At 44.9% G+C, this 23,231-nt stretch overlaps 1 protein-coding gene across 2 annotated transcripts in view; it reads right to left on the bottom strand.

The window, feature by feature from the left end:
* LOC146854179 (aldo-keto reductase family 1 member B1-like) overlaps positions 1-23,231 on the bottom strand; it is a 217,432-nt gene that overhangs the window by 3,341 nt on the left and 190,860 nt on the right. For both annotated transcript variants that reach the window (XM_085651951.1, XM_085651952.1), the window contains exon 9: positions 17,277-17,359. In XM_085651951.1, the coding sequence (XP_085508077.1) occupies positions 17,277-17,359 (83 nt within the window). The remainder of the gene's footprint in view (positions 1-17,276; positions 17,360-23,231) is intronic.

Below are 23,231 nucleotides of genomic sequence, written 5' to 3'. Positions count from 1 at the left end.
CTTCTGCTCCAGTAGGCAAAATCCAGCCCAATCTGCTACACCAAGTCCCCTCGAGAGGGGACCACAAGCAACCCTAGACCAGTTTCCACCTACCTGGGTCTCGTTAGTAAGGAATAGACAGGGCCACTGGAATGGGATTGTGCAGTTGCAGCATTTTTAGCAGCTTTATGGATTTACCGCATTTGCCACGCAATCTGCTGCATAATTTGAAGATTAACAAAACATTGTTTCTAGCTCAAACGGTCCAAAAATTACTAAAAATGTAACGACATGTGTTGCTGCAGAATGGAAGGCCCTTTGCAAGGGTTGATTGGTCACCTTTCTGTTGCTTATTGCTGTATTTGGGAATTAGACCGGTGCTTATGAGGTGCAATCTTAATAAAACAGTGTTTAGAAATATAAAAATGTCAAAATGATAAAGTAATATTCTCACATAATAAGCCACATTACGCCAAATAACTTGCCTTTTCTTGCTGCATAATTTGTCTCTCTCGTGCTGCATAATCAAAGTAGCCATTGGAATAGCATGAGTCCAATGGCACAGTGAGCACAAAACCCACACCTGGGCATACCCGTGACACTTCGAGGATGTGCAAAAAAAAACCAAAAATTTAAAAAAAAAAAAAAACACAAAAAGGGACAATGAACAGAAGTTTATACAGATTATGGCTACGAAAATCTGCAGGCTAACTAGTACCACAATTGCTCTAAATAGGGGGACAGCAGACGTAGCGGCAGATGTTAATAGGTAACAAAAGAGGCATTGGATTACTACATCCACCCTCTGACTAATCCAAAACCTTATGATACTACTATCAATCATTGGATCTTGTAAAGTGCGGCTTGTCACCCCGGGGGTTTCTAGGCGCTGGGGTTTTGTGAGCCTCGATCGGATGGCCATGCCAGCCGAAGAACTGAGTCTTGAGCTTCTTCCTGAAGTCTTCAAATGATGGGGAGGTGCGCATGTGGATGGGGTTGGGGAGAGGGGGGGGGGGGGAGGGGGGGGGGGGGGAGGAGTCGTTTCAGGATTTGGCAGCGAGGTAGGAGTGACCTCTGCAGCGGTTGACGGATGCAAGGGATGTGGGCCAGGGCAAGGAGTGGAGTTCCCTGGTTGGTTGGTGAACATCAGAGGATTGTAGTTGTAGGCTGGTCCAGATTTGTGGAGGGCTTTGTAGCCATGTGTGATGAGTTTGAAGAGGCATCTTTCCTGGAGGGGGAGCCAGTGGAGGGCCCTGAGGTTAGGGGAGAGGCTGGTTCTTCTGGGGAGGTCAAGGATGAATCTTGCTGCTGAGTTCTGAATGGCCTGGAGAAGTTTCAGGAGCAGTTTGGTGGTTCCGGCGTAGAGTGCGTTGCTGTAGTCCAGTCGGCTTAAGACTAGGGCCTGGGATCCATCGGAATATCTTGCGGAGCATGCAGAGGTTGTGGAAGCAGGCAGAGCAGACTGCATCGATTTATTGCTTCATGGTCAGTTGGCGGTCCAGGACAACTCGGAGGTTGGATGAGTTGTCGATAGGGGGTGGCTGAGGGGCCGAGAGTGATGGGTCACCATGGGTCGTACCTAGGGGAAGGCTGGTTTCGAAAGAGGAGGACCTCTGTCAGAGTGGAGTTTAAGGCAGTTGGTCTTCATCCATGTGGCGATGTCGGTCATGGTATTTTGGAAGTTAGCTCTGGTGGTGTCGGTGTCATCTGTGAGGAACAAGACCACCTGAGTGTCGTTAGCGTACGAGATGAGGTTTAGTTTGTGGGTGAGGGCTATGTCTGCAAGCGGTGTCAAGTTGGTGTTGAAGAGGGTGGGGCTGAGGGAGGAGCTTGGGGGACACCCCAGATGTCGTCTTTGGGTGCGGAGGAGAAGGGTGGTAGATGGAATCTCTGTGTACGGCCAGAGAGGAAGGAGGAGATTCAGCGGAATGATTTGCCTTGGAGTCCAATGTGGTGGAGTCTGGTGACAAGGGTGTGGTGGGAGACTGTGTCGAAGGCTGCCGAGATGTCGAGGATAAGGCAGCTGTTCCACATAGGTCGAGGAGGCGTCTGATGTCGTCCGATGCTGCGATCAGGGCGGCCTCGGTGCAGTGGTTGGGCCAGATGCTAGATTTGGAGGGGGTTAGAGCAGATTGTTTTCTTCGATGTAGTCCGTAAGCTGACGATTGATGGCTTTCCCAAACATTTTTGTAGGTTAAGGGAGTACCGAGATGGCGCAGTAGTTCTTGTGTTTGTCGGGTTTAGCGGAGGGTTTCTTTAGGAGGGGCCATTTACAATCTCTTACAACTTCCTGGAAAACCATCTCTAACCTGGAAAAAAGTGGTTTAAAGTGTCTGAAAGCGGGGGAGGAGCCAAGATGGCGACCGAGACGGCAGCGTAGACTCCCGGCTCCGTGAACCTCCGCATCCCGCACGGATATCCTGCATGAGATCCTCAGCCTGCGCGATGCGATCGTGTTTGTGAATGAGAGTGGCAACCGATCGTGTGACTCCGAGGTTTCTGGCTGCGGTACCGCCGGAGAAATGTGCATTTGAAATTTGCGGCCCGTGCAGCCCTGGAGCCAGGACCTCGAGTGGACGCCTTGGCCGGGTGGCAGTTCAACAGCAGCGGCCTGTGGTGACTGGGTGGAGTCGGTCCACCGGAGCGGTGCCAACCTCGGCCTACATTTCGCCGTGGTTGTTCCTGCCGCTAAGCGAGGCGGACCGAGTGCCTGCCCGGGGGTGCAATTCTCAGATTCCCCGGTGATTGCCCCTGCCTTTGACGGTGAGCTGCCCGGACGCCGCCCGTAACTCGCCCTGATTCTTGCGGGCAGCTCCCGGATTTTCGCGAGAGCTGGTCCGTGGTGGGGACGACTGTTGCCCGTGACCACGCAACGGATACATTTTTGCCTGCCCCCGGACCCTGTCTCCAGCGCCGTGGGCCTCGAGGCGCTTGTCCCGGGGTCCCGGCCCCCATACGGGTCGGGCCTACCCGGCGGCCATTTTGTGGCGATGAAGCCTACCATCCTGTCCACTGGGTCGCAGCAGGATTGGGAGTGTGTGACTTTTGGGAGTGTGGCGGAGCGATCGCAGAGAGCTGTGCTGGGGTACGGCGACCTCCGAGGCCCTCGGTGCCCTTCATTCCTCCTTGGTTCATGGCGTCGGGGTCTTGGGGAGTAAGCTCGATGGTGTGGCATCAGCGTTGGGACAGTGGCGGCCTTCCTGTCCTCAGGTACACAGGGACTTCCCACACTGCACACCGGAGGACAAAGTCGCGGCCACCCCTGAGATTAGTGCACAGCTGGACACTCCGGACAGTATGCTACAGTGTGATCGGCTGGCTGTGGGTCTGATCTGTTCCGGAGGTATTGGACCTGAGTGGGAGGTGGTGGCCTCGTTCCGTGCACGGCCTCCGGCGACCCAGGGACAATTCAAGCAACAGTTGTCTACTTTGGCTGCTTCCGCCTTCCTGGACCTTGTGTGCAGTGCAGACTCTGGGGCAGCACTGGGAAGGCCGTCCCTCCATGAGGTGGACTGTGTTGGTATTCAGAGACTTCCACCCCACCTGTGTGCGTCGCTTCCCGGTCGTTTTTGGACACTCCTTTACCTTGGAACATCGGACATGGCACTGGGTCGAGGGGTAGGCATGGGCAGAATTGCAAAGATTGGTCAAGGATAAGGCTGATCCTTCAGGGGTGGTCATCTAGTAGACGGGCGGGCTCAGGGGTTGCGTGCTCTCATGGCATAGCTATTAACATAATAGGTGCATAATGCTCCCCATCTTTCTTTGATATGGTCGATTTTGTGCTGCTTACTGTTTGCTTTGGGGAAAACTTACCGTGCGGGAGGGGGAAGCCGGGGGTATGTTTTGAAGGCCCTCCTCCAGTTTATTAACACTTTCTCTACCCCCCCCGTCTGGTGGGGTTCTTTTCTTACTCCTTTTTTCCCTGTTTCTTCTATATTTCGGGTCTGGTTCCGGGGCGACAGGCACACTGCTGGGAGGGGGGGGGCCGTACTCATCTGCAGAGGTGCAGGGTGGGGGGTTGGGGGAGGGGATTCTTTAGTCTTTCATCTCCTTTTTCCATGGCCTCCTTTTTCTTCTCTGATTCTTCTTGTTTTTTCCTTTCTGGGATCAGCGTGGTACACCTCCTTTGTTGTGAATCGTCGCCTTTTCATGTGTGCCACAATTTCCGGGGTGTTCCCTGGGCTTTAGGGCAGGGGACTGCAGGCGCAACTGCTCATGATATTCTTCCCCATCCTGAATTTCCTGTGTCTGCGCCATTGATCCAATAGATTGCTGATTATTGCTTACGTCATTATTCTGCCTGCCTCTTATCGCTGTTGGGAAATTGTTCGGCACCTGATCCTTCTGTCTTTTTCCATTATAAAATGAAAACCCTTTTTATCCTGGTGTCCTACCTGCGCTGTTCACCGGCCAGACCATATTAGCATGACGATTCTGCTCCCCGAGGTGCTGCCTGTGTTCACATTTGATCTTTGTTGCTCTGATTGCTTAGCGGCCGGCCCCGGGGGGTTGTAGGCCCATACTTGTTATTGATTGAAATGTCAAAGGTTTTTCAAAAAAAAAAAAAAATAATAAATAAATAAATAAAGTGTCTGAAAGCTATTCAGTTGCTTTGGAAGCAGAAATATTTTCCACCTATAAGGAATGTAGCTTTCCTGATCAACAACTTGGGTACTGAAGGTCCACAAGGTTTTTAAAATCGACCTAAAATTACACAGTCACCACAGCCTGAAGGTTGGAATGAATACGTTGAAAATATTGCCAGACTTGAAAAGAAATTTAGCGAACAGCCCAGTGTACGTTTAGGACGTTTCAACTATTTCAAGAGAAAATCAGAACCTGGAGGAATCCGTGGAAGACTATCTGCTCTTCGTCATTGTGCTTCTAATTGTAATTTTGGCGCCACTTTAGAAATTAGTATAACAGACCAATTTGTATTTTGGATGCAACTTCAAGAAAATCCAAGAACGTCTTGTAATTTGAAGAGATCCAACTACAACAGAGGTTATAGATTTAGCTAAAGTTATTGAAAGATCCATTGTCTCAAGTAAACGAATGGGTAAGAATTTAATTTCTCATTCTGTAAATGGCCTTCAAGAATCTGACATAGTAAATACATAATCTGTTAAAGAGAAATGTAGCAAACCCTTACCTAAGAAGGGTTCTGGGTTTTATTTCAGATGTGATTCAAAATTTGATAGGAGTAATTTTACAGGTTGTCTTGCTCAAGGTAAAAGTTGTAACAAATATCACAAAGTAGGGCATTTTCAGGGAGTTTGCAGGAGCAAGAGCAATGTACAAGTACATACATACAAATGATGCAGATTCGTCTGTTTACTATGTTTCACATGATCTCTCAAAGATGGTCCTTACATGGGACTCTGTTGATAACAGTAAATCTGTCAAAGGACCGCTATGTGAAGCAATGCTTGTGGGACTCAGTTTGCAGATGATGGCATATTTTGGAGCCAACCTCCCCCCCCACCCCCCCTCATTATTTCTGATACTTTATATAGTCAACACTGGGCTGGTTCTAAGGTAGTGCCTCCGATGAATATTAATCTCAAAGCTTATGGTGACCAAGACATCACTATGTTAAGCTTTCTTGTAGAACGATTGGAATGTCTGGGAAGGAAAATTATGCCAAACGTTTATGTAGCCATAAAAGATCAACTTATCATTGGCTGGCAGGACTTGGTTCAATTGGGTCTCATGTTGATTCCGGATTCTGATGTTCCAGTCGTAGTCAACCCATTTGTGTAGCTACTGTTGTGGATTCTTTTGAAGAAATTAAAAAGGTATTACAAAGGCTTACCCAGACGTATTTCAATCTAAGATGGGTACCATCTCTGATTTTGAGCACAAAATCAAGTTACATGCACACGCCATCCGATTTCTCATAAACACAGACCTGTACCGTTATCAGTAAGGGCAGCGCTTCACAAGTTATTGAATAAATTGGTGTCAGAAGATGTGATTAGTCCTACAGACTCCTCTGAGTGGGTGAGCTCCATCGTTATAGTACGCAAAATGGATGGCAATATTCATCTATGTGCGGACTTCGGAAACACTCAATAGCAACATTTTGGTGGATTGTCATCCACTTCCCCCAAAATCTTGTTTTGTTGTCTAATTTGTCAGATGTGAAATAATTTCTTTGCTAGATTTACACTCAGCATATCATCAGGTACCACTCGCTACAGGCTCCCAAGATCTGACTAACTTTGTGACCCCATTTGTGGCTTACAAATTTCTAAGGCTTCCATTTGGGTTGGCGTCTGCAGCGAGTGTTCTAGCCTTCAAGCTAGAAGATGATGTGCTGATTTTCTTTTAAATCTATTCTATCAATCAGGCTTTTGTAAAGCGCAACTACTCACCCTTGAGGGTCACAAGGAGCAGGAGCAATGTTCAAGTGCATACAATTAATGCAGATTTATTCTGTCTAATAGGTTTCACATGCTCTCTCCAAGGTAGTCCTTACGTTGGACACTTGATAACAGTAAATCTGTCAAAGGAATGCTTTGTAAAGCAATGGTTGAGGGAATCAGTTTGCAGATGATTGAGGAGCATAATAATGTTTTATTTAGGAGTTTGATGTTTTCAAGAAATATGGCAACACTTTGAAATGTGATAAGTGTTGTTTTTTAGTACATGAACTAGATTACATTTCTATAAATGGTATCAAACCAAAGTTTTCCCTTGTAAAGGCAATCTCAGAGGTACCTCCTCCCAAAGGCAAAGAAGAGTTGAAATCATTCCTTGGAATGACCGATTATTCACGTTTCATTCAAGGAATGCATTTGTTTTACAATCGCTACACAAGTTTTTGAAGGGGGGAAATTTGATTGGGATCACTCTGCAGCTCAAGCTCTTAAATCTATCAAAAAGCAGAACATTCAAGCTCAGGCTGTTCTGTCATACAAGTCAGGATGTGAATGCATTTTAATGGTTGATGCAAGTCAAGAGGGTCTGGGCACTGTGGTCTCAAATTGTCCAGGGTAATGACTACTACATTTGCTTATCGCCTTTTATTACAAATCTGAAAAAGTATATAGCACTAAAAAGAGAAGCACTTGCATGTTCTTGGGCAATAGAAAAGGAAAATGCTACTTACCAGTATGCATCTGTTCTTGGCATGTAAAGCTGCAGAGATTCATACTACTGCATTGATCGCCATCTGGTGTCAGGCTCAGATGCTTGCACCTTGTTGTTGTCTTGGAAGAAGTCTTTTGTAGTCAGGAGATAGGCGACGCCTCCCTTGGGTGATAGTGCGCATGGGCATCGACTCCATCCTCAGATTGTTTTTCGCCATGAAGGGAAATGGAGTTAGTAAACAGAAGAGATGTCCATGTGAATGTATCTAAGATAATACTGGAACAGATACAGGTTCCGGGGAGGCAGGTGGGCGTATGAATCTCTGCAGCTCTACATACCAAGAACAGATGCATACTGGTAAGTAGCATTTTCCGTTCCAGGCATATGAGCTACAGAATTCATACTACTGCATAGACTGTACAGCAGTGTCTCCCCTAGCGGTGGCCACCTGTATCCGTTGCAGTGGATTGAAAAAGTGTCTTAAGAACAGCTTGGCCTACAGAAGCCTGTTGCTTTGCCTGCACGTCAACACAATAGTGTTTGGTGAAGGAGTGTGTTGTAGACCATGTTGCTGCCTTACAGATGTCATCCAAGGGAATGTTGCCCAAGAATGCCATGGACACCCCTAGTTTGCGTCTTGAGTGCGCTCTAGGGGGAATTGTTGATGTGGGTTTAGCCTTTTGGTAGCATATCTGAATGCATTTGACTATCCACCTAGCAATCCCACCTTTGGAGATGGGGTGTCCTTTATGAGGTGGTGAGAAAGCTACGAATAATTGTTCTAAAAGGCTTAGTCCCGTCAATATAATAAAGTAGAGCTCTTTTGACGTCAAGTGTGTGAAGAACTCTCTCTGCTACGGAGTCCGGGTTTTGGAAAAACACTGGTAACTCTATGGATTGGTTAAGATGAAAAGCAGAGATTACTTTGATTAGGAATTTTGGATTTGTTCTAAGAACCACCTTGTTACGATGGTTCCTGTATGGTTAAAGCCTGAATCTCACTTACTCTCCTGAGAGAGGGGATTGCAACTAGGAAAACTACTTTCCATATAAGGAACTGCAGTTCACATTTGTACAGAGGTTCAAATGGGGGACCCATGAGCCTGGTATGGACAATGTTTACATTCCACATCGGAGAGGGTGGCTGTCTGGGAGGAATTATTCTTTTAAGGCCTTCCATAAAGGCTTTGATTGCAGGTACTCTAAAAAGTGACAGGTGTGGTCTGTTTTGTAAGTAGGCAGCAAGAGCAGCTAGATGTAATCTTATGGATGAATATGCCAGATTACATCTTTGTAATTGCAAATGATGTTCTGGATTGAAGCATCCAGTGGATCGGTTTTATTATTATTGCAGTAAATGACTAGTCTTTTCACTGCATACCAGGCTCTAATAGTAGGGCGCCTGGCTTCTTTGATGATGTTCATACAGTCTGATGGAAGGTTAAGGTAACCGAACTCTAGGACTTCAGGAGCCAGATCGTCAGATTCAGCTGACCTGGATCGGGGTGTCTTATCTCTCCATGAAATCAATAAAATGAAAGATGCTTTTATATAGCGCATGGCTACCCGGAGGCATCCCAGCGCTGCAGCGGATGCTAGAGGGTGGGGGGGTGGGAATAGCCAAGTTTTCAGTTGCCTCCGGAATGCAAGATGGCTGGATTCCTTACGGACAGAGAGCGGTAGGGAGTTCCAGAGCTTAGCAGCATTGTAAGAGAAAAGACGGCCACCTGTTCTGGCCCTTTTGATTCTGGGTACTTCAGCCAGGTGGAGCTTGTCTGAGCGAAGTTGTCTGGTAGCCTTGTACGGTCTAACCAAAGTTTTAATAATAGGTGGGCCTTTTCCTTGCAAAGACTTGTGCGATGCAGAGAGCCTTGAAATGTATTCTCTCCTGCACCGGAAGCCAGTGAAGGGAGCAAAGTGCAGGCTTTGCTGAGCAGCGATTTTTAGTGTCCGTGAGCAGTCTTGCAGCCGAATTTAGCACGGTTTGCAATTTAACGATAACCGAGTTAGGAGCACCTAGGTAGAGAGCGTTACAATAATCCAATCTAGAGAGGATTAGGGCCTGGATCAGTAGCTTTCTTGAGCGAGGGTGTAGTAGGGGGAAGTATTTTACGGGTCGTTCTGAGCAGACCGTAGCACGTGGCAGTGGTCTTCCTTGCTTGGGCTCTAAAAGTGAGATCTTGGTGTAGCCAGATGCCCAGGCTTTTTATCTCCTTTTTGGCGTTGGAGCCGGGCCCATGCAAGTCGGTCACATAGTGCTGGAGTTGAGACTTGCCTGGTTTTGTCACCATTGAGCTTTAGGTGAGATTAGCTAATCCAGCTGGCAACTTCCTTGAGGCAGGAGCACAGATCGTGGGTGACTGTTCAGCCTGGTTCAGTGCCATGATCAGCTGTGTGTCATCAGCTTATGTGACTATTTGGATTCCAAATGGATTCGATGTCTGCTAGAGGGGCCATATATACATTAAAAAGAGTGGGGCTCAGGGGCGAGCTCTGGGGAACACCACATCGCAGGGGGAAAGGATTGGATAGGATGTTGCCTTCAAATACCTGGAAGTGTCTTTCTTCCAGGAAGGATTGTAACCATGATAGGGCAGTGCCTGACACTCACACCTTTTTGAGACGGTGGACCAACGTGCAGTGGTTCACCGTGTCAAAGGCTGCACTCCGGTCCAGGAGAACTATGGCCGAGGATCCTCCAAAATCAAGAATCTTTTTTGATTCTTCCACTACTGCTATCAAGGCGGTTTCGGTGCCTTGACAGGGGCGGAAGCCTGTTTGTGAGGGGTGGAGCAGTTTATGGGCCTCCAGGTGAGGAGAGAGTATGCGGTTTACGTACTTTTCCGCAATTTTGCTGATTCCGGGGAGTAATGAAATGGGGCGGTAATTGCCCAGTTCAGCCGGATCCAAGTGTGTTTTTTTTAATAAAGCTTTCATCATTGCTTTTTTACAATCGCAGGGGACTTTGCCAGATGCTAATGAGGCATTGATTAGATTGATGATGGTAGAGGCAACAGTAGGTGCTACCAGCTTCAGAATGTTGAGTGGTGCCGGGTCAAGTGGTGACCCACTCTTGACAGAGGCTAGAATAGGAAGGAACGAATTGTTGGCAAGTTGAGTATATGATTCTAGAAGGTAGTTATTGTTCTGCTGTTCTAGGTCAGAGAGCTTGGGTGAGTGCTCATTGTCTATTTGCGGGAGGTGTCTGAGGATGTTTTGCATTTTAGTGGAGAAAAACCCTGCTAATTCATTGCAGCGATGTCTAGACAGATCAGGGGCCGTAGGAGGGTCAGGGACTTTCAGAAGTTTAACGATCAGGAATGTTTCTCTAGAGGAATTAGCGGATGCTAGATTTTTTTCCTCATCGTAAGAGGCCTGGGCTGCTTTTATTTCTGCTTTGTACGTTGCGATGGCTGACCTATATTCTGACTTCTTGACTATTGAAAAGTCTTTCCTCCATGATCTTTCTAGTTTTTTGCATTGTTGTTTCAGAAGCCGTAGTTTAGAGGTGAACCATGGGGACTTGTTGGGTCCATCTTTCTTTAATATTGTTTTTCTGGATAGCACTACATAGAGTGAGTTTTCAATCCAAGAGGAGAACTTTTTATCAGCTACGGATGGATCGGCTTCTGGATTAGGTTTGGTTATTTCCAATTCGCGGGTCCAGTCCTCTAAGGACAGTTTGGGCCAGGGATGAATATAAGCACGTGTCGATAGTGAATGTGAGCCCGTGATTGGTGGATGCCAAGAGAAAGGGACTAAAAAAATGGTCCGACCAAGGGAGAGGGATGGGGTCTTTCCCTTTTAGTTCACCTAGGCTCGAGAAAATAGTGTCAAGGAGATGTCCCTTAGTATGAGTTACTTGCGGTACCTTTTGATGCAGTTGGTATGCTGCAAGGTCATGGGCTAGGTCGGTGGCCAGCCTGTCCAAGGGATCGTCGAAAGTGTAGGTTAAGATCTCCGAGAAGGGTGAAATTAGTCGATACTAGCAAGATTTATAACTGTTTTAAGTAGGGAACTACAGAATTGTCCCTGTGCATATGAGAATACCTAGAAGTGTGAGTGAGGGGGTAAATTCAATAGAAAAATGGGCATTTTTGCAGACTGCTAAAGGGCTGACTAGAATGCGGCAGGTCAAATGGTTTTTATGAATAATTGCGATCCCACCACCCTTTCCATTAGTTCGGTCTAGATGCTGGATGAAGTAGCCAGGGGGGAGGGCTTGTACAATATCAGGTTCTGAGCTTGAGGATAGCCAAGTCTACGTAAGAAACAGAGCTTCAGGTTCTGAGTCTGTTAGTAGAATTGAAATTTCCGTGGAGTGTTTGGGCAGAGAGCTACAGTTACGCATGAGCAATTTGAAATGATTCCCTGCTGGGGGGGTTGAAATCTTGTGATGAGGGTTTGTATACTGGCTATCCTGGCTGGATTGGGGTATGCCAGAGCTTTGGAAGTGTTTATTGCGGCCCCTAGATACTGATGTAGATAGGAGGGCTGTAGGCGGGACTTGGCGCGGTTTATGGTGAACCCCAAACTGTGTAGCAGCTGAATTGTTTGGCAGGTGTGCTGTACACACTGACTGCATAACTTGGCTTTTATCAGCCAGTCGTCCAGGTATGGAAGCACGTGAATGCGTTTTCTTCGTAAGTGCGCGGCTACTACCACCAGACACTTTGTGAAGACCCTGGGAGCTGTTACTCCAAATGAAAGGACCTTGAACTGATAGTGTTGGCCGTCCACAGTGAACCGTAGATATTTCCTGTGAGCAGGGAGTATGGGAATATGGAATTAGGCGTCCGAGGTCTAATGTGTAAAGGAAGTCTCCTTGCTGAAGCAGTGGAAGGACTTTCTGAAGAGTGATCATGTGAAAGTGATCTGACAATGTAGAAATTGAGGGGTCTGAAGCCCAGTATTGTCCTGAGAGTACCGTCCTTTTAGGGGATTAGAAAGTACACTGAGTACACCCCTGTTCCCTGATGCTCTAGGGAAACTGGTTCTATTGTGGGCTTTTGAAGCATGGACAGAACCTCCTGTTTGAGAAGCGTGAGATGTTCTGTCTACATTGGGCGTTGTCTGGGAGGTATGTGGGGGGGGGGGGGCGGTCTGTGTCCTTTTTCATCTTTTCTTAAGATGTGTCCACAGTGGGCCCAAACAAGTGTTCCTGATCTAAGGTTGATTGAGGGTGGTAGACTGCACCTCTTGTTTAAACCCAGATATGCGCAGCCACGAATGTCTACGTAATAACACACTTGTGTTTATTGTGCAGGATGCTGTATCTGCTGCATCAAGGGCACATTTCATTGAGGTATTTGTAATTAGCTTTCCCTCCTGTATAAGATCATTTGCTTGGGTCTTATGTTCATCTGGAAGGTGTTGAATGAGATTTTTTTTTTTTTTTAAGCTCATCATAGTGAGCCCTGTCGTACCTTGCTAGTAAGGCTTGTGAATTGGCAATACGCCAAAGGCTTGCTACCTGAGACGCAACTCTTTTCCCCTGATGCGTCCAGTAAATTTGATTCTTTGTCTGGCGGAGGGGCCTCACCTGTAGTTTGGGAATTTGCCCGTTTGTGGGCACTTGCTACTACCACCAACGAATCCAGAGGGAGTTGACCTTTAATATAAGCTGGATCGCTTGGAGCTGGCTTGTATTTTTTCCTCAATGCTAGGATTAAGAACCCTAGCCCTAACAGGGTCTTTAAAAACGTCAGGGGCATGTTTAATCATCCCTTTGAGCATTGGGAGAGTGAATGTCTCAAGTAAAAAATCCTCCTCTAGAGGGTCTGAATGTAGTTGGACCCCATGGTATTGTGCAGCTCTATTTATTAGTTGTGCAAACCCTATACTCTCGTCTGGAGGGATATGAACCTGGCTCGGGTACATCTGGGACATTATAATTGTCTCAAGAGGCTGTGGGTGTCATCATCAGTATCTGTATTATGTAGTGAGTGTATGTCATCATCACCCCCTATATCTTCATCCTCCTCTTGTGGTAAAAAAGCAGACACTGGAGAGTGTGCTGGAGAAGGTATAGTGTTTAGAGGCTGTGGAAGTGGAGAGAAAGGCCTCATAGGTGAGGTGGAGGAGTCTTTTTTCTTGGAGGGCATCTCAGTTGTTTGAGGTGTCCAATCTCCTTTTTTTAGGTAGTATAGAGGCGACATGTCCAGTAATGAGGTCGATATGGAGTGTTTTTTGCCTAGGATTGGATTGGATGTGCATTTGTAGAGCGCGAATTGCTGCCCGGAGGCGTCCAAGCACTGAGAATGCCAGTGACCCGCACAGAAGCCCAGGGGGGGGGAGAAGGGGGTAAATTAAACTGGATGAAATAAAAAGGTTTTTAGCTGTTTACGGAAGGCCGTAAGATTGGAGTTGGCTCCGAGATGCAACGGGAGGCCGTTCCAGGCTCTGGCAGCATTATGGGAGAATGTTCTACCTCCGGATCTGGCCCTTTTAATTCTTGGGGCCAATGCAAGGAAAGTCTGACTAGAGCGTAGGCTTCTGCTGGGCGTGTAGTGGGTAATTAGATCTCGCGTAATCCTGGGGCCAGTGTTCCAGAAAGCCTGGTGAGCTATGCACATAGCTTTAAACATAACTCTGGCGCACCATTAGCCAGTGAAGGGATACCAGTCCGGACCTCACTGACTGTCTGCGGGGAAGGTCGAGTAAGATGCGTGCTGCGCAGTTCTGGACTGTCTGAAGCCTTCTCAGAGTGGAATCAGGAGCACCAAGATAAAGTGCGTTGTTAAAATCAAGGCGTGACTGAATTAAACCTTGTACGGCTGCTTGTTTAGCTTCCAGGGGGAGGAGAGGGAGAATTTTCTTTAACATCCTCATGATGCCAAAACAAGTGGCTGAGAGTTTTGTGGATTGTACATTAAAGGACAGAGATCTGTCCAGCCAGACTCCGAGACTCGGTGGACCTGGATGGAAAAGTTCTTTTGATTTTGTCTTTTTTCGGCGCTGAAGACTTCGGCTCCGAGTGGTGTTTTGGCCTGTCTTCCTTAGCTTTAGGAGGGGTTTGTCTCCTTTTGCCTAGGTGGAGTTTGACCCCCGAAGGTTTCGTTTGTTTTTTTTGATCCGAAGGCTTCGATTGAGTTTGTGTGCCGAAGAGTCCACTACCTTGGGTTTCGGTGCTGAAGATTCTGGTGCCGACAGCACCTTGGGTTTATGCTTCGGTGCCCACAATGGTTTTTCGCCACCATGTTGTAGCTGGCTCAATCCAGAGCTGCCTGAAGGCTTTGGATGCTTCGGAGCCGGGGCTTTCTGAAGTTGTCTCGGTGCCGACCCAGACCCGAAGGTGAATGTGTTACCGGAGCCTTTTGTTTTTTTCAGGGCAGGGGCGTGAACATCAGTACTCGCGCTCTGTTGACCTGGGGTAAACATCCGGTCTTCTGATCCAGATTCCTCAGCTTCGGAGACGTTGGGTTGTTCGTCTCCTGTGTCTGGATCATCAGAGCCTGCTTCGAAGATGTTCTTCGCCACCGGAACGGTTGACCTGGACATTCCGTGTCGTCGAGCCTGGCAATCATAGTCTTCTTGGACCTGAAAGTCACAGGCCTGGCAGTGTCGACTCTCGTGTTCTGGCGAGAGACAAAGGTTTCAGACCTCGTGGAGATCTGTATGTGGGAATTTAGCCCCACACTTATTTTTTTTTAATAGAGTCCTTTCCATATGCTGGATAATGGCACCGATCGGCCCAACAGCCCACTTAGACGACCGGACTCGAAAATGTCTTCGGAACTGGATACGCCTTGAGAGAGAGATTCGCGTTCGAAACAATACCGTCAAGCGGTGAGAGTTTTTGCACGAAGGGGAATTGAACGACGTCGACCCAGAGCGCAGCAAGTTACATCTTAACCAGATGGCGGAAAAAACAAATCTGAGAATGGAGTCGATGCCCATGCGCACTATCAACCAAGGGAGGAGTCACCTATCTCCGGACTAGAAAAGACTTCAACAACAAGGTTGAAGTATCCGAGCCCAACACCAGATGGCGATCTATGCAGTAGTATGAATTCTGCAGCTCATATGCCTCGAACATGTAAGTTTTCTCTGGGGCACACATTACACTATATACAGATCATAACCCATTACTCCATCTGCTCAATGGATATGGTTCAGGTAAGGCATCAGCAAGGTTGGGGAGACTATTGTCACGGCTTCAAGAGTATAACTTCACAATATATATTCCAGGAGGTAAAAATTTCATGGCGGATTGCCTCTCCAGGTAACCTTTGAAAGATGTGGATCCAGATGACATTAAAAATGATAATGTGTGGTAGCCACTTTGACGATGCTCTTCTTTCTTCCTCTGGCACTATTTCCAAACTTGAGTGGATGGAAGCCTTAAATGAGGATGAGGAGCTTTTGTCAAATATTTTTTTGCCAAAAGGTTAGCTTAAAGAAAAAAAATGTGTCAGTACCTTTGAAATCATACACAGATTCAAGAAGAGTTATCATTAGTTGATAGAATTCTTATGAGAAATGATTTATGTATTCCTCCACCTGCTATCAGAGAAACAATTATAGCTGCAGGGTATTTTGGTCATTTAGGAGTTGACAGTACTTCCAAAAATGTAAACCTTTCTTTTGTTGGTTATCGTTGGACTCGCAAGTCTCAAATTGGGTTTCGTTGCCATGGACTTTGCTGGCCCTTCTGACATACTACCATCTAATACGGCGTATTTGACAGTTCTTATTGACTAGTTCTCTAAGTGGGTATATTTTGACTTTGTGGCAGCACCCTCTACAACCAATGTCATTACATTTTTATAGAAAATATTTGGTCTAGAAAGCACACCTAGAGAATTAGTAACAGAAAATGCAACTCACTTCACTTCCAAACAAATGAAAGATTTTATAGCTAGGTACCACGTTAAGCATTTACAAGTGGCACTTTATTCGCCGTTCTTCAATGGTTTAGTTTAAAGAGTGAACAGGTTTCTCAAGGAAGGAGTACAGACAGCTGTAAACTTATGAAAAACATCTAAAAGCAATTGTAATTCATTTGCTGCATGAGCTATTAAAACAGCATTGTCTGCTTATAAAAGCACGAGGAGTAGGCAGGAACCCATTATTGGGACAACCAGTGTGGAAGAGGATAAAAAGGAGTCCAAAGCGTTAATAAAGGCTAAAAAAAAAAAAAAAAAAAAAAAAAGGAAGGAAGGGGGCCATGTCTAACACCTTGGGTAACTTGAATGAGAGGTGAGGTATCCTCATATGGGTATCTCTTTAAAGGGATTTTAAAATATACAAAAATGGGAGGGGGGAGTTTAATCCATGCCTGCTCCAAGATATCCCAGATTATGTCTCAGTCTACTAAGTCAAAAGCACAAGAGAGGTGCATAAACTCCATGTGTATGGCCCCTCTACTGGCCTTGATTGATTTACCCAAGATCAGAGACAAATTAAGGGCTTGCTTGATAGTACCCAGTATCGGACTGAACCCGTATTGAGTTTCAGCAAAAAAAAGGATTTTTCTTCCGCCCACTCCGCCAATTTTGCTAAACTAACCCTTCCAAATATTTTACCTGTAACGTCGAGTAACGAAGGGGAGCATCTATTGCCTTTCTTGTATATAGGAACTGTTACTGATTCCCTCCAAGAGGCTATAGGTCCCTCCTTAACTATAGCTCTAAAGGCATTAGTAACAAAAGGGGACTAACAGGAGGAAAAATGGATAAGTCAAGCTTTAGAACCGCTGCCCTGTATTAATAATTCCAGCCTTTGACTAGTTTGCCTGAAAGTTTAAGAGGATAAAACAAAAAGTGCATTATATTAGTTAATGGGTAAAATCTCAATGACTCAAAATATCTAACCAGAATTAGAAGGGTAATCATCATCTTTTATTTCTCTATCTTACACACATTCCACATATACACAGAAGCGGATCAAGAGGACAAACCTTCGCTTACATTACTTGTTAAGCGTGGAACGATCTCCCACTCCACATCAGAGTTCCGGACTACACTGCCAAACATTCACATGGCAAAAAGAGATGTGAACTGCACATTTATGATCTGTGCGCAAAGTGAAAGTCACAGGTTTGAATCATTATGAGCGCACCACAATATCGCCCGTCTAACAAGTACCCTGAATTGTGAAAAGCTCTGTGCCAGAAAGAGCTATATCCAAACCATTATTATAACTGGAAACACATCAACTCCAACTTTGGTCAGTAAAAATTAAACAAGGATACTCACATGCTCATGGCACACACTCGCCATCCCTTGTTGAAGCTCAGAATAGTATCCATCTCTTCTTGGGTAAGTTCAAAATCAAATATCTGGGAGTAACAGAAGAAAGATTAATTGGCTCTAACGAATGACACGGATGCAATGATCAATTAACATTTTGTCTGCTAATCACAGAAGGATCAAGGCAATGTGTTAAGATGCTACATCACTAGTTTCCACAGACAACCATAAGAGAATTTGTGCCATATTTAAATATTGCCTGTATTGTAGGGTGTTTTATCACCGGTCATCCAACAGGTCTGGTAATTTGTTTTGTAGATCTTGGACAGATACTCCACCAGACCTTGTGGTAGAATGAAAACAGTAGTAACCTGCACCTAAATCACAATCAGCCTAAAAAGATCTGCTCTTCTGGTTCATTAATAAGAAGGGGCAAACCGGCAAATCACTTTTGCACACTAAGAGCATAAAAAAAAATATTTACAAAAAGGAGAGTGGAGCAGAGCCAAGGGAAGAGATTTCTGTGCATGAACAGAATGTGGGCATGCCCCCAGTCCTCTCCCCCTTACCACCAATTTACCCCTCATTAACTCAAACTGCCCCTGATGTACAGACAGTTCTAACCTTTAAGTATTTGTTTCAAAGTAATCAAATGTTGACTCCTTAGATGAAAGTTACTTACCTGTGACTACAGGGTGAGACAGCTGCGTGGTATTCCTCCCCCACGCCCCAGGCACCTTGAGACCCTCACGGGTGAGTAGCATGCTTCACAAATCCCGGATTGATGGATTGCAGTTCCCCAGTGTTGCCATCTTCCCTAGATTTACATTCTTTCCATTATTCCCCAATGCTAGAATTCTAGATATAGATCAGCATTTGTGAATAGCATAAGCACCTCACTGTTTGTGTCCATAGACAGACACTGAGGTGGATAGGCTTCCACTACACCTCTCAATGTGATCATCTTCAGACACTCAGGGCCTGATTCACAGAACTATTCGGAGACAAATTCCTAAACTTACTACTTTTGGAATTCACAGAATGCACTTACTTCTTATTGGTTAAACTTACTACTTTTGGTTAAACTTACTACTTTTGGTTAAACTTACTACTTTTGGTATTCACAGAAGGCATTTAGTAGTAGTAAACTAAATTTACTACTACTAAATGCCTCCTGTGAATACCAAAAGTAGTAAGTTTAACCAAAAGTAGTAAGTTTAACCAAAAGTAGTAAGTGCATTCTGTGAATACCAAAAGTAGTAAGTGCCTTCTGTGAATACCAAACGTAGTAAGTTTAGGATTTTGTCTCAGATTAGGTCTGTGAATCGGGCCCTCAGAGCACAAGTATAGAACTAAAGTAGAGCCTTATGACGAGAGGAGGGAGACTCGCATATGAATTTATAGTAATGTTTTCTTTCCTTGATTTTGATATTTAATAGCTTCACACGCTATAAAGTAGATTATGAAGGCAAATAGAAAACAATGTACGTAGAAGCTAATTAACTGACTGATTACCATCTGGAGCACTGGAGATGGCTGCTGCTATTTATAAATAGTGACAAATTCCTACCTAATGAGACTGTTGTGACACCATTTACCACGCTATGTCCTTTTCCACGGAAGGTCTAAACATGATTTTAGTGTATCATCTTCTATTCTTTTTGTAAATACAGGAGTTACAAATAAATCTCATGAACATAATGCCTATCGACAGGCATTCAGTGTAAAGAATGGCAACTCTTAGCTTTAAGAATCGCTCATTGTAGAAAGCTGGCTCTTTAAGTGGTTTAACGAAAACTTGACATACTATGCAAAGAGTCCAATTCCCCCAGAATTGGACAGGGATTAATATGCAATCCCAAAGCGCTCTATTAGGGGACAGTGTGGTTGAACTGCCCATAAATGGGAACATGACTCCAGAAGAAGATCCACTCAAATTTATAAAAATAGCAAGTACCTTTATATATGTATTATATAGGCATCAGAGTAAAATTGTTCAGGTAAGTACGTTTTTCTCTATAAATTCTTTTTACTTTAAAAGTGGACAGTGCAATATCAGAGTTCTGCATTGCTAGCCTATGGAAGGAAGAGTAAGTTCACCAAACAGGTATAAGTAAAGCTACAATGGTTCTGTCGGGGAGACAGCAATTACATTCTCAACAACAACTAATCTGGTTATGAAAATGTCATATATGACTAGTATATATTACTAACAGCTTAACCAATATGCTTGAAAGTGGGTTAAATCGCAGGCAGCAACACAAGATTATTGGTATATTGGGACACAAACATTTCTTAGAAATACATTTTTCAGGGCCTGTCAAGGTGAGGCACATTTATATAGGGACGAGTGTTTCATAGTGACAGTGGGTGCTCAGTGCTGGTAGTGCAGTGCATATATACAAGAGTGAAGATATATACAAATATGTACAGGTTGCAGAGTGATCAGAATAACAAAGAGGACAATATATCTGGTTATGGCAAGGCCGCTCAATAGTATCCACCAAGAGATTTGTTAAGACCAGCCATGGTAGATAGTCGACGTTTCGACCCTAATAACGCCTTAATGTGATGTCATAGCGGGTCTTCTTCGGGACTAGGGACAGCCTGAAAAGGAGGATAGAGTATCAAATTGTGTTCCAGGCCTAGGGAGCATTACGGGGTAGGCGGAGTGATGCCCAGTACTCAACCAGCATGTGGGAGATATCCCTTGGCGTCCCTCGCTGAGTGGAGGCTGCCAGAAAAGTATGAAATAGTATCAGATAATTACTATAGGGTCCATGGTTAAGGGGGACGAGTAAAAGCTTAACACGCTGAGTGAAGATTACCTGCACTTGTCAGGAAGGATCAGGTAAGTGGTATCTGAGAATAAATATACATATGTCAGGTAAGTGTGATAATCTGAACGGAAATACCTTAATAGCTATGTTCCGTCCTTACCTCGGAGATGAGGTTAAGTGTATAATTCACCTTTAAAGGCACAGCAAAGTGGTGCCCTAGAAGAAAAGCGCATGGAGGTTATTGCGCCTGAAAATTACATGAGGCACCATTTACGATTATTCTATCAAGCTGTACTGTAGAAATTCAGGCATGGATCTTACTGATAGCGAGTTGAAATGGATAAGGAAATAGTTTAAAAACACTCCAGGCAATTGTCCTGGAAAATAAAGCGTAGACTGGTTATTGCGCTGTCAAGAAAGCTTTTATGTTGATGGATTAGTTTAACGAAGGGAAACCGTGGGCAGAGAACGCGCTTACCTAAGATGTGTGTGCTTCTCATTCAGCAGTCCTGAATGTGACTAACCTTCCCACGTTACGAAGGGAAAACCGGCCAGAGCGTGCACGTTGAAACGGGACGCTGTGCAGCAGCGAACTGCTATCCACCTAGTCATCGGTATAACCTGCAGGGGAAACGGCCACTACAACGCGGCAGTTTCCACACATACACTTAACCACGCATGCTTTACAACGCATGCGTGGTTACCATGTATGACCTTTACCACGCATTCCTTTACTACGAGATGCGTAGTAAAGGAATGGGAGGTAAAGGTAAAAATAAAAGAGGGGGTTGGGGGGAGATCTCCCCCCCTCCCCCCTCCTAAAAAAAAGAAGAAAATTTTTACCTGATCAACGCTCTTCTGAGCTTCTTGTCCTTCGGGCGAGGAGCATCATTAACAAAGTTATTGCGTACGTGCGTCTACGTACTGCATTAACAAAAAATAGAAAAAGGACAAAAGAAAACAGCGAAAGAAAAATAAATCCATCCATAGAAAGAAAAGAAAAACGGTGAGTGTATAATTTTATACTAAATTTAAAACCTTAACCATGAAAATGCCATTATCATGCATAGCTATACAACGAAAATCGTTGTAATGGTATGCGTGGTAAAGGGATTTTCGATGTAAAGGATATTCGTGGAAAAGGCATTCATGTTGTAACGCATGCGTGGAAAAGGCATGCGTTGCAACGGAATGCGTTGAAACGTCATACAACCGCCTGCACTTACTGGTTGCCGTTCTATGGACGAAAATTCTCATTGGCAAGTTTCGTCGTAATATTCTCATTGGCATCGTGCTTTCAAAAAGGTCACAAGTACCAGTTCTGATATAGGAAATGCTGCCGGCCAGATCAGTCCAGCATGTGATGCTTTCAGTTTGGTTTAATCTGAACCTTTCTCTAGCCGTAACTTATTGCAAATGACAGCGCAGACATGACCTTTCAGTGAGGGCAAGGCTTCCTGTGAAAATAAGTGGAAGCGTGAAATTCAATGAGCCTCCTGTTTAACGGAAGGTTGCCCAGACAGTTATTATATTGTGCATGAAACCAACATGAGTAAAAATGAATACATCAAATGCAATTAACAATTTCAATTAAAAGACCAAGTTCAGTTGTCACACAATTAGCCAATCAATGCTCACAGCCATGCGTTCAGTTATTGTAAAATAGGCATGTGAGGAACTCATATCATTAAATGGAAGCAGACAATTTAAACAATTATTACATTGTGCATAAAACAAATATGAGTAGAAATGAATATTTCGAATGTGATGATCAATTTCAAGTTCGGTTATCACACAGTTATCAATTGAATCTCCACGGCTATCCGTTCAGTTATAGTGAAATTGGCATGTGAAGAGCTCAAAGTTACACATGTACGATTAACCATTGAAAAAAATGTTATTTAAAGATAAACACATGTTGACTTTAATCACTAGGTAGGGACCATTCAGGAGTCTTAGAAAAAGGCATTTAGGGACAGACTTCAGTAGTCCACAAATTCTTGTGAGCTGCAATAAAATTAGATATAATAATAAAATGGGCCCATGTAATGGATATACGAGCGCTGTCTGTGACCCAGATGGTTACTTTGGGCACAGCAGTAGGAACATGGGTAATATCACATCAGGCAATGTTGCAGTTATAGAGGTATTCACGGCCTGGGATATTAATGCAGTCAGCCCAGCGGACTGATTAACCAAGGCGTTGTGTGTCTGGCCTATAAGCAAAGTAGGCCAAGTAAATGTTTCGAATTACAACAGACCCATTTGTCTTGACGTCTCTTCCGATACATTGAGCCCGTTGGCAACCGTATCAAGGGAATGGATCCATTTGCACCCTTTAACGTTTAGGGAAGCTGCGATCGAGCCTCCTCTTGGGTGTAGTCGCATTTTCTCCACTACCCACCATTTAAGACTTTCAGACGTATGGTTGAGGGATCTTGCCATAATCAGATATTGTCCTCGGTTATTCTGACCACTCTGCAACCTGTACATATTTGTATATAGCTTCACTCTTGTATATATGCACTGCACTACCAGCACTGAGCACCCACTGTCACTTTGAAACACTTGGCACTATATAGATGTGCCTCACTTGGGACAGCCCTTGAAAAAAGTATTTCTAAGAAATGTTTGTTTGAAAAATCAAAAAAATAACAAATAATTATTTTTGCAAGCAATTTGGAGTTTCTTGTTGTACTATTGTGTTCCAATATACCAATAATCTTGTGCTGCGATTTAGCCCACTTTCTACCATATTGGTTAAGCTGTTCGTAATATAGATTACTCTTATATATGAACTTTGTGACAAGATTCGTTTTTGTTGACAATGTAATTGCGGTCTCCCCGACAGAACCATTGTAGCTTTACTTGTACTTAACCAGGTTCTGAGGGACACAGGGCTCCCCCATTGTATCTATACACCAAACCGGTATAGCACAGCGACTTACAAGACCAATCTCCAGGAGTGGAGTTGAGTGGTGGGCAAGGTTAAGGCAGCACCAACAGTACACCACCAGTGGCTTGAGGGTGACTGGGTGCCCAACAGCGTCGGGTGCCCAATGCGTTTCAATGGGGATCAGTCTCTGTAAAAAGAGGCTGCATGCTCGGGCTAGGAGGCCAGTTGGGCTGATCTAGCGGGCTTAGGCATTATGATGCTGAAGGACAGGAGGACACCTTGGGT

Source organism: Triturus cristatus, chromosome 4_1, assembly GCF_964204655.1.
Source record: "Triturus cristatus chromosome 4_1, aTriCri1.1, whole genome shotgun sequence".
Lineage (NCBI taxonomy): Eukaryota > Metazoa > Chordata > Amphibia > Caudata > Salamandridae > Triturus > Triturus cristatus.
The sequence above is the reverse complement of the archived record's forward strand: the minus strand, read 5'-3'. Positions and strand labels throughout refer to the sequence as shown.